This window comes from Myiozetetes cayanensis, unplaced genomic scaffold (assembly GCF_022539395.1).
Source record: "Myiozetetes cayanensis isolate MyiCay16 unplaced genomic scaffold, myiCay2020 scf16, whole genome shotgun sequence".
Classification (NCBI taxonomy): domain Eukaryota; kingdom Metazoa; phylum Chordata; class Aves; order Passeriformes; family Tyrannidae; genus Myiozetetes; species Myiozetetes cayanensis.
Genome location: NW_026087270.1, coordinates 346,081 through 365,175, shown reverse-complemented (window position 1 = coordinate 365,175; position 19,095 = coordinate 346,081). Strand labels below are relative to the sequence as shown.

The 19,095-nt window shown below is 40.2% G+C and overlaps 1 protein-coding gene across 1 annotated transcript in view; it reads right to left on the bottom strand.

The window, feature by feature from the left end:
• Positions 1 to 19,095, bottom strand: part of LOC126637702 (transcription initiation factor TFIID subunit 4-like) — a 141,671-nt gene that overhangs the window by 71,305 nt on the left and 51,271 nt on the right. The window contains 2 exon segments of the mRNA XM_050311096.1: positions 7,277 to 7,402; positions 9,324 to 9,454. Coding sequence (XP_050167053.1) covers positions 7,277 to 7,402; positions 9,324 to 9,454 — 257 coding nt within the window.

Below are 19,095 nucleotides of genomic sequence, written 5' to 3'. Positions count from 1 at the left end.
CCACTGTATGAAGCTGAAACATTTGCCAAATGCAAAGCACAAGTTAAAAGCACATCAGCTTAAGGAGAAAGCAGAGTGTCCTGGGAGAGTGCAGCTGAGCCTTCTACATTGTTACCAACTCTCTATGAGGAAGTGACAGAACCCTGGAAAACACACCAGATCTGCATTGTGTTTGGGGACATTGTAAGAAAAATTAAAGCAAGAGACGCAAAGTAACACTGCAATTTCCTAGACTCTCTCAGTGAAGGAAAACTCTGGAAGTGCTACAGAGTAAAAAAGTAACACATTTAGGAGTTGAGGCTTCCCCCCCCCCCCGCCAAAAGCAGATGATCTGCTCTGTGTAAACCTTCAGCTTGGTCACACAAAATAAATGATGAAAATTACTGCAGAGGTGAAAACAGATACGTAGCTCCTGAATGATACTATATACAGGATTTTATTTCAATAATGACAATCTAAAATACCAGGTGAAGTTACATATATAAACCCAGACCAAAGGTGAAGGTAGAACTATTTTTACACTTAGAATAATGCAATGAGTTTCTAGCCTTTCCAAAGAGCTCAGGCTAGCTCTCATTTCAAACAAGCAGAATTCCAACTTTACATTGCATGTATCATTGCTACTAAAAAACTTGAAGAATTAAACTGTAATTATTTCCTGGGTTTTTTTGTGTTCAGATAAATTTTAATAGTTCTTAAAGAAACAGATTTTTAAAACTAAGTTACGTTCCTGCTGCCTACCATGCCAGTAACCTTCAGAAATAAATCAGTATATAGAGGCTAACATGTGTTACAGGGCAAGTATAAACATCAACTATTTCATTAATTCTCCACTTTACCATCTAATGTAAATTATGAAATGCTTCTTCAGTGCTGATGCAACACAGATTAAAGCAAATGAAAATGTCAAGCTTAACAGAGGTGCCTAGATAAGCTTTAAAAATGTCACTGGATTCCCTTTACACTCCATTCCACACGTGAACATCTCTCCCTTCCTCTGAAGAGTCTGCCCAATGCTGCTGCTGCTCAGCTCCTGCAGTGCTCGTCTGCATGGCACCATTTTTCCTAAGCAATTGTTTTAGTATTTTACACTTATTTCTGTCAAGCTACTGATTAATCATTCCTAGGGTTTTTGTTTTTAATGGCAGTTTAACTTTTTCTTCAAAGTCATTCATATTTTGGGGTTTCTCTTCCTTTCTCCTTTCCCCTCTAACATCCAAATCTCAATATGCAGCATCTCACCTGCTCTGTGAAACATGCTTTTCCAAAATCTTTTAATGCACCAGTGTCTCCTTCCTCCAAAGCTTTGGAAACACCCCCCATCACAGAACCCATCAAATCAAATCATTTCAAGGAGTTTATCACAACTCCTTTGCCTTGCCCTCCCTGTTCATCATGCCTAGATCTGTAAATAAAGCAAGCTGCATTTAGGTAATGTATTTTCCTGTTGATGAATAAACACCCTTAGAAGCAATCTGGCTTCCCATAGTAATTTTAGAGAAACCTAGGACTGATCCTAACCAGATAACATACTTTTTAAATACATTAAATGCTGTCTCCTACTGAGAACTTATTCACCAAACCAGGTTTGTTAACATTTCTCCCAAACACTAAGTTAATTTTATTAGACCAGACAGCCTGATATTTTAATTGTGAAGAATGAAAGTGCTTTGTGTTGGAGAACTTGCTATCCTATTTATCTGAAACCTGCATAGATCACATTAGGTCTATGGAAATCCTGGACTTTCAAAGTATGAAAAGCAGCATATTTTAATGTGTGTATTCAAAGCACAAGAGGAATAAGGGGGTTGGTTTACATGTTACCAAACTCCCTAATGTTCCAAACCTCAGCTTTTCCCCTGGCTTGTGCTAAGGAAGGAGGCCACACAAACAGACAATTACACATGTAACAGTGTCATATTAAGGGGATTTTGGATTTCACAGAATTGCCTTAAATTAGAAAGCAGTGGTATTTTTAAAATAATAAGTCATACAAGCACCAATTACTTTTAAAATTGGAGGATACTCTCTATGTATGCAGATGGACAGACTAACAGTACTTTGATGTATGTAATTATCAAAATTACTCAAGATTGATACCAAAGTTGAACTGTTGTTAAATTTTTGTCCCACTAACAAAAAAACCCAAAGGTTTCTATTAGATTTGTTAGAATTTTGAATTCTCAGCTTGTGCCACCCATGTTAGGAAATGTCTCCCAGGGTGTCTCCTGCATTTAGCTACACCTGATCCCAGTTAAGGCACTTGCAGCTCTACTGCCCCTTCCCAACACTTACACTGGAGTCTTTAAAGCTTCAACTTCATCTTTTTTCATTAAATAAAGTCAGGAGTCACAACTGCAGGTGCTGTGCTATTGAGAGCCACTGCTGTGCCAACAGTTTCAATTTGAAACCTATTTTTTTCCCCATTGATGACATTAGAACTTCACCCACGGCTGTACCAGCTTATAACTTTCACTTCTAATTAAAGAAATTAAATCGGCAACATGAAACACTTTGCTTTCACATTAGCTTTGTTAATAAAAAGTGGAAGTTAAAAGCATCATAGCTGAGGGTGAAACGCTCCTCGATGTTCCGGCCGCGCTGAGCTGGAACGCAGGAGCTCAGGTGGGAGAAATGATTTATACTGAAATCATTAAAACTGCAGTAACAAATTCCTGAAAATTCAGAAAATTATCTCAACGTGATGATTTCCCCCCTTTGCTCTCCTCTCATCAGAAGGGAGCTCCAAGTCCATCTCACAGAAGGCTGCTCTCAGCAGAGAGGGGAAGGATTAAATTGCCATGACAGCTGAACTCATCTCTGCCTCACAGAGCGGCCCCTTCGAGCCCTCCCAGGGCGTGTGCAAGGGAATCTACATCGCCAAATTCCAGTGAGCTCTCCAATAAAAAAGCCCTTCAGCCCACAGTACTATAAAAATCACTATCATCCATAAATGCTAATTAACTTTGCAAACAACTCTGAACATAATTTTCCATTTACTTATGTAAATTTTCTTTTTATAGAACAGATCTTATTCTTGTGATAGTCGTATTTAAGATCCAAAAACTTGACAGGCTTGTGCTACTAACACAGAATACTCAAAATAACAGACTAACAGACTGCATATATTGGAAATTAAATTCCAAAATTAATTTTATAATAAAATACACATGCATTCAGCCAGTTTGAACGGATGAATTAACACAATAATTTTAACATCATCCACTTTATTATAGATTATAACACACAAGTATGATTCATTCATGTTCTGAAAACCAGGACAACCCCCAGCTGTGTATCTTCACTGCATAAAGCACCACACTCTAAAAAAAAAAATAAATAATCAGAAATAAAAAACACCAACAACAAATCAGCTACAACCTCCTGCTCCTCCTGCTGCCAGAAACATTTCCGTTACTAGACCAGAACCAGAACTTCCTTCAGTTTGACAGACAGCACCTGCACTTCCCAGGTTTTGGAACCAGCTCTGAAAGCAGCAAGAACACAGAGTTACTGTGTGAGACCTGTGCTTTGCTGGGCTTGGTTTTTTTTTAGAAAGTCCACACAACGCACACCATGTCAAATGTAAATTCCTCAGGTGATTTTAGCCTGGCTTTTGACCTTTCTGCAGCTCTTTCCTCGGCTCTCCCTGCTCTTTGCCGTCCCAGTCAGCACAGACCGAAGCAGGAGATGTCTGGCCCTGCACACTCCTGGGAGCAACAGCCGGTGGGGCCTGACTGGGAAAACAAACAAGGGCCAGGAGTTGACTCTCCCAAATATTTCCCTGTGCTCAGATATGAGGTGGCCTCTCTGGTGCCTCTTGCACCACCACGTGGGCTAGGCTGGTGTGGGGACATTGGGGGATGCTGTGGGACACGATGCAGGACCCCTGAGGTGCAAGAGATCGTTCCAGCTCCTAAAACAGCAGACTTGTGGGTTCAGTGTTTAGGACTTTAATTTAAAAGAAATTATATGCTGCATTGCTGCTGTAGCATAATACGTTTTTGCCTTTCCTGTCAAATTTATCTTCCCCCAAAAGCTCTCACTGGCCTGAGAACATCAGTTGTTACGTTTCCAGGCTTGTGAGATGAAGTTCCTATTTCTCAACTACTTCCCAGGCATGGGACATTATATAATATTCTCTCATTTAACAAGCTAAATAATACTGCTATTTTGTTACCTGTGAGCTTCACAACTAATTTGAACTTAGATAGTGATTTTTCTCAGAATGTCAAAAATTGTATTTTTTGAAACCTAACTTTTTTTTTTCTTCCATCTCCCCATCTGATTTGTTCTCTCATTCTCCCAAAAACAGTTCCTGAAGCAAACCCAGACCCATCTGGGTGCTTACAAACTCTGCAAACACATCCCACTGTAACAACTGGAATTGTTGTTGCAGATCAACCACAACACTCATGTCAAATATTTTCTTTTCTCCTCCTAATGAGACCAACCCACCACCCAAAACAACAAAGACCTGCAAACCTGACACTTTCCTTGACCATCATTTGCATTTTTTTTACCCCTTACTGAACCCTAATGCAAAATCACCTAATTGGCTTCAAGGCTTCCCCAAGACTCACTCTGCCTCCCCTTTGATTTCAATCTATTCCTTCATTTTCCATTATCTTCTCCATTGATTATTCTGTGATTAGGTTGATTATTTAATACCATCCACTCCATTGCCCGAAACATTTCCTTCACTCTCTCTTTGTCAAACCCTGGACTTTGGCTGTTAACAGGGCTCTAAACTGTAAATAATTAAAAAAGAATTTTCACTGTGCACATACAACCTGTTTATGCTCTTCCACACGAGGCAGCAGATGAGGTACCACTGGCAGGAAGTTTTGAAATTTTCATTAAAATTATTCTGCTGAGTAACTTTAAAAACATGTTGCAAAATAATATGTCAAAACACAAGAAAAAAGATCACTCTGTTTGTCTAAAAGGCCCATTAAGAATCTGTAGTTAAAAATAAAAATAAAGAATGATTTTTAGATTTAAGCATCTGTAGTAAAAAACCAACCAAACAAACAGCAATTTCATTTTAAAACCCAAAGTTTTCTATCCTTTAAAGACAACACTGTCAGGGTGACAAAGGTGCCGTGTTTGGGGAAACAACCCATTTGCACGTGGATATTTCAGTCCCCAGAGTCAGTGCCACCAATACCCCCTTTGCAGACACAATCACTGTTTATCAGGGCAGATTTCAACTGTGCCACTACAATTACTGCATCCTCTCCACGAGGACTGAGAGATCCTTAGGCAAGTTCCTAAAGGACCATAAAAAAACCCCAAATCCACGGGAAGGAATTAGTATGTAGGAATTCAGAATAAAGACTTCAACAGATATCACTGTCCATGGACAGACACTTTTGCATTTCAGCAGCACCACAGATCCTAAGGAAATAATGAACAATCTGTTCTTTAGGTTAAAAAAACATAATCTGACCATATTTTTACCAAACTATGTCCTCTGTAAGTCTTGCAATAGGTTATCAATCCACTGGAACAGAATGGGGAGCACCACTGAACACTCCACAAAGTTCAGTTCCAAACTGGTATTTCCCCTTTAATCACAACATCTTCAACTTCTCTCCCTAAACATTAACACTGATAAATCAGCACTGCTCTTCCATGGCTACTCTGTGGTTTGGGTTTGGTTTTTCAATACCTTCACGTATTTTTCTAGAATAGCCCTGTGTTATATCAAGCTGTCTCCTACGACTCCCTGGTTATGAAGTTGATTTGTGCATTCATTATTTTCATTAAGGCGATTTTTTCTAATCAATTAGAGGACTCTTTTACATTTGTGTGCTGCAGAATGCTTCAATTTGCTCTTTCTGTAATCTGTAGGAATCAAACTTGATGATCATGTATTTATTTCCTAGATTTTGACTTCAGAGGAGTTTATATTATTCAAGACTAAAACAACAACAACAACAAAAACCCAAACTACAGAATATCAATTCATGAAGGAATTCAGGTTGGAAGGAACAAGGAGAGCTCATCTAACCCAATCTCAGATCAGCCTGCTTCGTGCACTCAGGGAAATATTTCTGAACTAAGGACTATAAGCTACTGCATTTTTCTCCATGTCCACTAAAAAAAGCAACCAAAACAAACAACAAGCAGCAGGATCCACAGAAAACACAATCCATCGAGGTGTATTCACTGAATGGAGCAAACAGGATAAAAAATAGGCATTTCTTTATTTCTAATAAATAAGAATTGAGAGTGAAAACAAATCTATTTTCATCAAGACATTTAAAGAGTATCTAATGTTATGGGAAAACCTGTGGAATATTTTACAGTGTGAGCAATTATAAATTAAGAGTGCAAAGTGGACAAATTACAGTACCCTAATTGAGAAATGGATTTCTGAAACAAGCAAGGCTAGGTTTTAAAAAAAATAAATCTCTCATTTTGTGAACATTATTGGCACAAAATCAGGAAGCTGTGTTACAACTGAACATTCAGTTGTTCTGTATAATCTTTTCAGCATGCAAAATAAATAACTCAATGAAAATTCAAATAAAATTAGAAATGGGATAACTAAGGGATAAACTATTTGCAGGTTGATGTGATATATATATATATAATTTAATTTAAAGTTACAAGCAGGAGATTTATCTATACCTATGTGCTCTTGAAACAATATTATCTGAGTTTGTTCTATTGCATGGATGAAAATTGAGTCTCTGGAAATGAAGTTACAAAGGAGCCAGTCCAGAAGAACTGACAGTTCACCGAAGACAGGCACGAATCAATCATATAATGCAGGTACAGAGAGGTGACTGGAGCACAAATTAAGACAAACAAATGAAAAAAACTGTTTAAAAACAAGGACTAGAAAATTAAGAAGTAAAAAGCCTCAAAAAAATCCCAAAGAATTGACTGAATTGTGTTAAATACCAGAAGTGTAGGGTATGAATTTCAAGTGGCACACAAACCCTGGCATCTATTAAATTTCAAAGGCAATTGTACAAATTATTTCGCAGAGTTACTTTGAGAATCTTAGCCATTGTCTCCTGTATTCCCAAGAACTCCTCAAATCCAGAGCTGCATCCTGAAAACACAGAAGCATTCCAGTCAGGTGGGTCTGGAGTCACCACAGAGCAGAGCTTGGCTGAAGGAGTTAAAGGTGTGAGGGCTCAACATTATTTTTGTCGTGAGAAACAAAATGTGTTTATGAAACAGATCTCACCAAATCAAGTAATTGTTTAAAGACTATGAACAGGTTAAGTAGTTAAAAAAAGGAGAGTGAAACTGATACCTTGGCAGCCTTTAACAAGATTTCCCTCTCTTGTTCGTCTTTCCTTTGCTTTTCCAAACGCTCCAGCTGTTCAAAGAACTTCAGCTGTGCTCGGACATCTGTAGCTTGTTCGTACCACTCGTCATCCTGCAAAACAGGGACAGTGTTCTAGAAAAACAGGCTTTTTTATCCAGACTATGCATTCCAAGACTGAAGGTGTTCTACATTAAAATCTTTTCATTGCATGAACAATAAAAAGAACATTTCTGGTTTTTAAGCTCAGGGAATGAAGCCAGCCTATGGTTAGTAATGCAGATTATTTTATTAATATCTAAGCAAATCAAAAACCAAAGACTGATTTATCAGCACCAGAGACATCAGTTTACTGACAGACTTACTGATGAAAAACCTCTAAGATGTTTAAGTTTATTACTGAATAATCCTGGATACAGTTTATAACCAGGCTTATAACCTAAAATTCTTGTATCTGTACTCACCTTGAACTAGTAACAGACTTTATCAAGATGCAGTATTATGAGGGCATTAAAGCTAAAAATTCAATTGAAAATAAGCCTCTAATGACAATTAAAACTGAAGTTTATTACAACTAAGAGCATGTAAGCTTTCCTAGTACACAACAACCAGAAGAGTTTGTGACATGAGCCACGTGGGAACACTTAGAATGTCAGTCAGAAAAATAAGTGATCCACATTACTCCCATCCCATTTATCTACTTAGTGTTTTCCTTTTTGACTGCAATGCTATGAAATCAAAGAAGACCATTAACCAAGAAAAATGCCAAATACAATGACAATGCTACAATTTCATCAGAGACAACACTCATCTTTTCCTAAGAATGCGTTAAAATATTATTTTAAAAGCATCTTTGGCTTAAGGTAGACTAAGTGAATTGTTTTCTCCTCAGAAACCATCCTAGAGAGAAGAAAGGAGGGATTTAACTCTGCTGATGCTGACAAAGAATACTGGAAAGAAACAAGGAGATTTGGCTTTTAGTCCAATACAGTAGAATATATCCACTGATTGCAATGAAAGATTCAAGTGCAGGTAATGATCAGGAATAGTGGCCTTCATTTTTGTAATCCCTTTTCCTATCACAACAACGTTGGTGTAGTCAGAGATGCCAAAGGGGATCATTTCTGCAAATATCCCATGGAATTAGTCCGACTGTGACTCAGCTTTGGGAAACAGGTGGGTAAAGATGCAGTCCAAAGATGTTTGACCAGACTTCCAGTCCAGGAAAACAAAACAGTTCACCACAAAACCAAGAAAAAAACTAAACCAGAGCCACTCAATGTATACATACACTAAAGAAATCTAAACACAGCTTAGACAACACACAACCGGTTATTGCCATCTTGCTTTTACACCAGTTTAATAACTATTAGCATCTTACCTCTAGTTGAAAGAGGTATTTCAAATATATCAATAAAGATGTTTGATTCATTTGAATTTCAACCTGGTTTGCAGATTCTTATTTAAATTTCCCCCACGGTTTAAGATATCAAAATCGTTTCAGTTTTCTTCATGAATACAGCCACCAACAAAAGACTCATTTTACCTTTAAATGCTCTTTTTAAAGAGCAAATCATGTTTAATTACAGTGAAGAATTTAGAGCTGAGTTCTTTAGTTGCTCATTTAGGACACATTGGTAGCTTTTGGAAAATACCAATATTTCTCACAGCCAAGGACACGTAAAGTTATGACAGATTCTGAAACACCAAAGCAATTTTGATCCAATTAACAGACACCTTGGTCAAAAAAGGAGCTATCAAGAATCAGCAGCCCGTGAGCAGAAACAGCTCAGCAGATGCTCCACGTCAGACACTTTAGCACAGTAAGACAAAACAATTCACACCCAAATTCTGTGGCAGAGGAGGGAGACGGAGCTGACAACAGATCTACCCTCCCAGCTCTCTGTTTGCTGAGGGGCTCAAACCTGCAGCAGAGACAAGCTCTGCACCCAGAACAAACCAAAACATCCCCGTGTGCTGAGAAAAAGCGGCACCACGTGCCTCCAAAATACAACACCTCTGATTGTGCACTTACTTTGTATGATTCCATCCGGTGCTGGGTGATCACTGTCACCTTTTCTATCACTGTCCTCAATCTGCTCTGTGTCGCATGGGAAATAAAAGTAACGACCTCAGCTGGCACATCAGTAATTCCTAGTTTTTTAGCTAAAGCAAAGAAAACAAAACAAAACAGAATTAGCTTAACCCCCCACAAAAGAAACCCCAAAGTTCTAAAGGGCTTTAAGTCATAACTTTGCTTTCTTGAACAGAAAAATCCACGACCGTGTATTTATGTGGCTTTGGTGACATGTTCATGAGCCCTTGAAAAGGATGTGACTGTACTTTAAAAGTTTGAAGGAGAAATCAGAGAATTTTTTTAACACTTGAAAGCATTTAAGAACTTTGCTGAAGTTTATCCTAATATATTACAAGAAAGCATAACAGAATATGAGAAAGTTTGAGTTCTCAGTTGCTCTACACGAGAAAAAGCAATTTCTTTGTTTTCAGAAGCATTACTGCAAATGAATTTCAGTTTCCATGAGGTGAAGCTGCAGCCCAAAGCACACTGTTCCATCCTTTAGCCTACACTACTGGTATAGTACTGACAACAGAAATTCTTTAGGGGAAAAAAATCCCTATTAATTGAATATGAAGAAGTAAAGTCATATTACAAAGTTATTTAGAAACACCAGTTGTCCCCCAAACACATATTCATAGTTACTTGGACATTTGATACTTCATGCTGAGTTTATAAGAAAAGCAAACAGTCTGCTGTCTAATGTATTGATATACTTAAAAAGCACCTAAGCTGCAGAAAGAATAATATAGGTAACACTTAAGGATTCCTAAATTCATCAAAATATTTACTAAGTATTAGATCTAAAATTGTAGATACATGAATATACACACCAACCTAAGCTACAGTCCTACCAAGGCAAACATATGAGTTGTCCCAGCAGGACAGTTCTCTGTGTAGAAAACTCCCTGTGTAAACACACAGATATATATATATTTCATACAGGAAAATATCAGTAGCTGCATTTTGTGTGGATTCTTAGAGATAACCCACCCATAAGAGAATAAATAAGCTGATTATACCAACTCAGTTCTCCACTGAGTGAGCACAAAACTTCTCAGAGAGCTTTGGCTGGGACACATAACGGGTATGCAAACCCCCACAGGACGTTTGTTTGAGACTGTTTTGGATAGTGTGACTTTCAGGAGGAATCCTCCTCTGTGCAGGGGCCCCCAAGCTTGTTTGCTTGGCGAGGAGTTCCTACCTCTGCCCGGCCAAACTCCGCGGCAAGGAACCATCACACGCCTAAAAATAAGGTGGGGGAAGTGAGCGCCGGTGTGTTCACCTCAGGATGTGTGTGGTGTGAGCAGTGTGTTCACCTCAGGATGTGTGTGGTGTGAGCAGTGTGTTCACCTCAGGATGTGTGTGGTGTGAGCAGTGTGTTCACCTCAGGATGTGTGTGGTGTGAGCAGTGTGTTCACCTCAGGATTTGTGTGGTGTGAGCGGTGTGTTACCCTCACCCCGTGTGTGCTGTGAGCGGTGTGTTCCCCTCACCCCGTGTGCTGTGAGTGGTGTGTTCACCTCAGGATTTGTGTGTTGTGAGCGGTGTGTTCACCTCACCCCATATGTTGTGAGCGGTGTGTTACCCTCACCCCGTGTGTGCTGTGAGTGGTGTGTTCACCTCAGGATTTGTGTGTTGTGAGCGGTGTGTTCCCCTCACCCCGTGTGCTGTGAGGGTGTGTTCCCCGGCCGGCTGCTCAGTTCCATCCCCGTGTGTGATGTGAGCCGAGCTGGCAGCGCTCGGCAGCACCGCCGGCTCCTGTCAGCACCCGCTCCATCACCGGGAGTGGTCCCTTCCTGCGTCTCCATCACTGGGATCAGCCCCTTCCCTTGGCTCCCGCCCCGCCAGGAGCGGCCCTTGGCCACAGCACATCACCGGACCGTCCCTTTCCTGCAGCACATCACTGGACCGGCCCCTGCCCGCGGTTCCATCACCGGACCGGCCCATCCCTGTGGCTCCTGCCGAGCCCCTTTCAGTGCTGCCGTACCACGGCTCCGCTGCCGTGCCTCTCCCACGGCACAATTCTCCCATGGCACAATTCTCCCATGGCACAATTCTCCTCGTTTTCTCAATGATCCTTTGAAGTCGTTACCTCTTCAACCGAGTTAAGCCATCACCGGCTCCATATAGCGCACGGTACCTTAAGGACTGCAGCACGACGTACATATGCACGCTTTTTAACTGATTTTCGCCTTATCGTGGAAAAAAAACTAAATTAAACCTTTCTTGGTGCCCAATTTGTGGTGTGTAATAGAGCTGGAATCCCGCTCAGGCTGCTGAAAGCTGAACATGTAATGGAAAGCAGACACACACATTAAATCCCAACGCTGCAAGTGCCACCCAGGCAAGCGAAGCCCTTGAAGTCAGGAGGACGATTCCTATGGGCAGGAGAGATTCCTCCGAGTCAGACTGGCACTATCAAGGCCTATTTGAGCATGCACCATTTTATTATGCAAACATGTGTAAGCAAAGCCATCAATCAAAAAACCCTAGTCCAAAGGATAAAATGCAAGAAAGAAGGGAAATTTAATTAACTGGTATCCAGAAATGAGGTTTGAGATGGAAAATTCTGCCAAGTATTCTAGGTAAGCGTATGAGTGAGTAATTGTTAAAATTCTTTGAATTTCCGTGGTGTAGCTACAGCTACCCAACTTCCCTGAAAACACACACACTCCTTTCCTAATGAAAAACTATCACCATCTCAGTTTTTTCACATTAAAGGTTTTCCTAATTTTAAAGACTTTTACTCTAAGTAAATTCAACCACTAGACAGCTTGTCTTGTCCATTAACTCTTCAGAAATTCACCCATAACCAACAGAGCATTCTGAGATTCCTGGTTCCTTCAGACTCTTGTCCTTTGTCCTCTTCATCAGTAACTCTCTTCTCCTGAAGTCCCTCAACACAGTATTCTCAAGTCCAGAAAAGTACCTGGAGGCCATGGAGTCCCTCAGGAATCTGTCCTGGGACTTGGCCTTTTTAACAGCTGTCTCAGTGACCTCAGGGGTGAGACACAGAGCATCCTCACCACAGATGGCACCACACTGAGGTGCAGAGGGAAAGGAACCTCATGAAATTCATGAGGGATGAGCACAGAGCACCTGGGATGGACTCACTCTCTGGAACAACACCAGCTGGGGAATGCCTGCCTAGCAGGGCAGCAGCACCGATGGGAAGCAGGAAGAGCCTGGAGGCTGTCCAGGATCCAGCAGTGCACCCTGGCAATGATGAACATGAGCAGCACAGTGGGCTGTGTCCACAGCAGAATGGTGGATCAACAGGAACCAATGCTTCAAGGGGAGTAATTAATCCTCCTCACCCAGCCCACGTCCAGAATACTGGGATTTTGGGTCACCTGGTACAAGAAAAACTTGAAAAAAAATTGAGTCAAAGGAATAGCCAGCAAGATGGTTATGGAGTTGGAGCATATGACCTGTAAGAGGAGAACCTGAAGGTTCATCCTGGAGGAAGAAGGCTTAGTGGGGAGTTTATTGCAAAGGTGGAGTCAGACTCTTTACTGAGGCTGCCTGGAAGAAGAATGAGAAATAAATTCATAAACTGAAACAGCTGTTTCTGACTGGATATAGGGAAGAATTCTTTTATGAAGACAAATTGGAACACTTTGTACAAAATAGTTGTAGACTCTCCTACCTCCCAGGATTTTAAAACTCAGCCAGATAATGCCCTAAACAACCTTGTCTGAATTTAATGTTGACCCAGGTTTGAGCAAGAGACTGGACCAAATGACCACTCAAGTTATCTTCCAATCTGAGTGATTCAACGATCCCTGTCCTGCATGAGTCCTTCTGTATTCCCTATCACAGCACAATGCCCTGAGATCCCTCACACACATAGGATCAGCCCCTGGCACATCTCCTGGTCCGTGTTTGCCCAGTTTGCTGGCTGGGCACCCTGAGGACAGCCTGGCCAGCCTGTCCCACAGTGCTCACTGGCAGCCAACCAGGCAAAGAGCAAAGAAAGGGAAAAAAAGCCACTGATTTCCCCCTCGACTCAGACACACAGAGGGGCTCTCCAGCTCCTGATTTACCAATGGACACAAAAGTGACCTGAAGGGGAAGAAGAAAAGCAAATGGACTATTCAATTACTTAAGGCTAGAATTCTTTGGAAAACAGGATAAGGGAAAAAGAATATCAATTTTCCCCCAGATGAATTAGCATCAAGAAAGCAGACTACAAAAAGATAAATTTTTAAGAAGTCAACTTGTCATGCACACCATTCATCATGTGTGGAAGCATCATCACGTCTTCCCTGCTCTAAATTACACTGGTTAAAGCCCTGTTAGCATAGGATGTGAGAAGCAGGGTGCATTCCAGAGCTCTATACTACATGGAGATTTGGCATGCTGCTGAAATACTTGGATTGTACTTGGGGCAAGGGTGGGAAAACTACCAATTTCATCTACACTTGGAAATTGTGGCCCAATTATAGTTTCCTACACAGCTGTTCACACCACTGGATTGATCCACTGGTCTAAGAGGGGTTGTGATGCCACTGCTTAGAGATTGTCTTGTTCTGCTTTCTGCTACTCAGAAAAAATGCCAGATAGAAACTGAACCAACACAAAGGGCTGAAAATGTTAATTTTCGTATGTTTCTGTATTAAATGCTCAGTATTATTTTTCTTTGCTGTCACATCTCCTGAGTTTCATCCACTGTCATTTATAAAAAGCATATTGGAATTCCATCAAAGGAAAATAATGCTGATCTCTAAAATAGGAATTTCCTGACATATTCTTCTACTCTGTATAATTACTTTTCCCAGTTTTAACAGGGTAAGGCTTCTCTTCCCCTTTCAAGATTCCCTAAAGTGATAATGATCTGGGAACAGAAATATGATCTATATTTTTAAGAAATGTGTATATACACATATACATTCTATAATACTAAACACAGTTCATTGTGCTGCAAAACACAGATATCCTCACTATTATTCATCTTTCTAACCAAGTGACTGAATAGTGGCTTCATCTACAAATACTTTTATTTAGGCTCCAGTATCCTGAATTGTGAATTGCACCATCTGATCATTGCACTAAGTCTTTACAATATATACACTTCCATATACCAGAAACCAAAAATCCAAAGAGAAAATTAAGACTAAACAACCAAAAAAATGAGCTTACTTCTATCAATAGACTGCTTTCCCCATCTTTTTCTTTTTAAAAAGTTGAACTTCCTTCTGATTTTTAGGTGCTCATCTCAATGTGCTTTAAGTTTGATGATGTGGCAATCTTAACTTGCAGTCTTGTGACCAAAAACATCAGGATATGTGTAATTTGAAAAGAGTTGTTTACTCTTAAATAACACACTTGTTAAATTTAGACATTTTGGATAACAAGTATATGCTTCAAGTCTTTAAAATTACTTCGGCAACGTAATTTTGAACTTTTCCTGGAGCTATGATAAAAACATCATCAAGGTTAACAACAAAGAAGGAGCTGGAGCAGAGCAATGCTCCAAGCTATAATTTTAACCCATCTCTCCACTTGAATTTGAGCTTTGATACTTTTAAAGACATAACTAAGGCCATATTCTTTATTCAAGTGCTCTTGCCAGATCTCTTTACACCAGAACTGTACAAGAGCAGCAAGAACTGATGGCTGATTGCACGAACACTTCGATTCTTTGTGGCAGGACTTGGTTGCAACACACCCTGAGAGGCATCAGAGCCTACCAAAGCACTCAGTTGAGTCACACTACCCCATATAAGAAACAGGAGGGGCAAATTAATACCCCCAAAATCCAAATTTCGAATCTGCCGAGCATTACAGAACAACACAGTGAAGTCTGACTACATGTTAATTCTTAATTACACACTTGGAAGCTTTAATAGCAAACCCTGGTTCAATCAGAATTTAATAAAGACTTTAATTTAATACACTATGTGAGACAGCATGCAAGAAGTGTGTTAGAATATTTTGTTGCAAATAAACAATATTACATTTAAAAGTTTGAGATACTGCAATAGAGTTTCTATAAAGTCAGAACTTGTATATCAAGTTCCAAAAACCTTGAGGGAAAAAACGTTCAGCAATATTATTCTGATATTGGCATGTGTGTCAGTAGCACAAGATTGTTTTTTACAAACATAAAAGCACCTAAACCTTGTAATTGAAAACTTTTCAGGTCCCAAGAAGTGAAAAGTCTGCTGTTATCTGCTTAGCTATTGGAAAGGTACTGGCCTTGCTGCACTTTAAAAGTTTAATTATATTTTATTGATCAAAAACTGAAACAAATCATAAGGAGAGTACTGCCCTATTTGAGACGCAGAAGAAAAATACTGTCTTTGCAGATAGGCTTTCAAAGAATCAAAAAGTTACTTTAATAATTTATACTTTAAGAGGACTGACAGCATTGAGATCAAAGATAAAAAAAAATTATTTGTAAAACATCAGGTCTGACTCTGATTATTGATGTGATAAATTATTGAGTACCTGAATAAAGTCTCTTTACGTTTACACTTAAAACAGAAAAACCTTGAAGAACTGGCTTTAAACAGTTAAACAACATCTATTTCAGACTTTAGTTTGTCTTGTCCTTCAACAGAAACATGGGGGGGGTGCATAATTAGTGTCTATTTGCCCTAGCCACAGGTCAGCCAGAAATGCAGAAAGCACTCACTCCTATCATCCTAACACCAGCAGCAGCTTCTTAAACTTTAAATTCTGTGCAGGATGAACCTGGAACCAGCCTCCTCAGGGCCCAGGCCCCTTCTGCCATTACAGCTGGCTTGCATGCTGCAAAACAGAAACAAAAGTCCACCCCCCTTGGATCTGAGACACTGCTTAAGCTTCTGTTTAACCTCATTCAACAGCATCAGCTCCAGAATAACCAGCAAAGCAGCATCTGGCCATACCTACCCACCTCCCTCCTCCCCACAGCTTACAGCACACAGGAACTCTGGAAACTCTGAGCTGAAAAGATGGGGCTGAAGGGGAGAGTAGTTCACCTTCTCAAAGCAGACAAGCAGGATTTGTGTTCCTAAGACACAGCTTGTGTGGTCTCTGCAGAAAGCAAGCCACAAAATCAACAGAAAGCAATGGGTGCTTTGTCTGATACTACTGAATTCATAACTCTAAACTGAGCAACCCCAGTTAACTATCATCAGGCTGACTAAACACAAAAGGGAAACAACTCTAATCCACTAAGAACCCCTGACACCCTGAAAAGCATAAATAGCAATTATTGAACTTACTTCTCCCAAGCTCATCAGGTGGAACTTAAGAACAAGGTATATCTTCCACAGAGCAGTGTTCTCTACCTACAGAGTAATCCATCAACACTGCATTCCTGGTGCTACGAGGGGAAAACCCAACCCCAAATATTAAGCTAGAGAATGAGGGATGGAACACGGGAAAGGAAAAAACTGAGCAGGTTGTTTGGGCACAGAATACCCTGGGGTTGTGCTGGGGAGCCACACTTGTACTACTAAAAACTTCAGGCACAGCTCGTTACACAGAGTGATGGTGCAAACAGCAACTCCTGGTTGTAGGATTGAGACCAGAGATTCCTAGGGGTGTGAGATAGCCTAGTGATCCCAGGCAAAAGAAACAGTATGGTCATTTTAGCTGTAATTTTCTGTCCCTTAAATAAAAGCTTCACTTTAGGTCTTTCTTACTAACTAAATGCATAATAATTTAACCAATGTTGACTGGTGTTGTTAAGCCTGTCTGGTGCTGGAAGACAGGACGAAGAAAGGAGAGACCATAAAACTTCAGCTGCTGCCTCCACAGCAGCAGCTCTGAGGAGCTGTGACCGGGGGTGTGGGGGGAGCCCCAGGGCAGGGAGGGGCTCCTGCCAAACAAGAGAGAACCTGAGCCAAGTGCTTTGAGACTCCCTCGAGCAGGAACAAACCAGCCCCCCCTCTGAGAGGGCCAGGATTATATTGCACAGCTCCAACCAGCTGAAAGCAATGGGAAAGAATCCCTAAACCAACATCTGATGCTGCTCGGCGCTACACTTGCAGTTCACCTTACAGGGAATAACCCACTGCATTACAGAGAAGGGCATTTATCACCTCATGATTGTTATTTACAAAACAACGGAAGACCCTACACTAATTAGTTCAGTAAGTTTTTTTTTAAAAAAACATTCCTCCCCTCACAGGGTAAAAATTGTCTCATGAGGCAACTTCTGGATGAAAGTGGACAATCTCCCTGAGAACTCCCAACTTGCTGGGTGCAGTATTTGTCCCTTGCTTCTTCACAGCCACCCACCTTGAGATGATTGCCCAGGAAGCATTTTGTAAAACTGAGAAACTGATGAAACAACGGTTATTTTTTAAAAATAATTTAATGAGTTCCAAACTTGCAGATTAAACCCCTCAAAATTCATAGCCATTTTCCATGCAAGACACACCAGGAAAAAAAAAAGATAACCAGCCACACAATTGTAATGTAACCTAAAAGAATAAAAATGCTGAATAAACACTGCACAATTTTTAATATTCTCTTCTCCTCCTGCTCCCTCCAAAGTAGACACCAACCAAACTATTTTAGCAAAGTAAGATTCAACTAAGACTTTTAAGCTCTGTAGTGTGAATGCACTGGTACAAAACCACTCAAAGTGTGTTTCAGGCACTACAGTGGATTTAACTTATTCAGTACAAACTACACTATAATAGTTATGTATTTATATAACTGTATAAAATGGTTAGTAAAGCTACACTGGATAACAGATTCCATCATCCTTTCTCTAACACCAGCAGTGGGAGATTCTGCTAGAAGAGTATTTGAAAAAAAAAAAGGTGTGTAGTGCTAACTGTGCACCAAAATACAGCCTCAGTCTGTCCTGAGTTGGAGCATCTCATCTGTCTCTCTATTAGGATGGAATGTTTTTCACATTAATTTTTCAAATAATCTTTTGAATCTGAAACACCCTAAAACAATGAGTTCCACAACTTAACTACCCACCTGGCAAAAGCAACCCTCCTTTTGCTTGTTTTGAACTTTTACCCTCTAATTTTGTTTAAGACCTCTTATTCTTGTCAAGGGAAAACCAGAAAAATAGCTCCATTATTTTAACACAACAGAGCCAGAGAAATAGTTGTTTCCATGCTACATCTAGGTGTAACCCTGGCCAAAATGTCTGATTGTATTATCTGTGTTGATTCAAAGCTTTTATATGCATGGCAGTATTTGGGGCAGGACAAAAAAAAAAATCAGGTAGAAAAAGAATTTCTCAAGAACGCTATTTAACCCTGCCTATACAATTAGTGTTTTTTGATGAAAGTCATATAAGATGGACCAAAAAAAGCCTTCACTTCTCTAAGAAGCCTCAACCAGTGGGTAAGTCTGGGAACTCACATTTTTTGGCAAAAAAGTCCTAAAGTATATATAACCAGACAATCCAGTTTCCAAACTTCTGTCTCTAAGCTACATAATTAAACAGCTGAAAGGTAGCTATTAATCATCCTTAAAGAGCCTTTTTTATTACCCTTGGTGGTTTGTCTCTACCAGAACCAAGGCAGTCACCAAACAACGCTGTGCCCAGGTATGTGGAGCCTTGGAAAAGGGAGGGATTGCCACAAATCATGGAAGCACATCCATATAAACAGTGCATCTGGGAGAAGAGAACATGTGGCATTCAGACAGCAGGGAAGCCTCACAGCCTGATCAGAGAGGACAGGACAAATGTAAACTCTGAAGAAACAGAAGGTGCTACAACTAATCTGTTCCCTGTTTTCTTCTGCAACTAAGCTGGATGTTTCC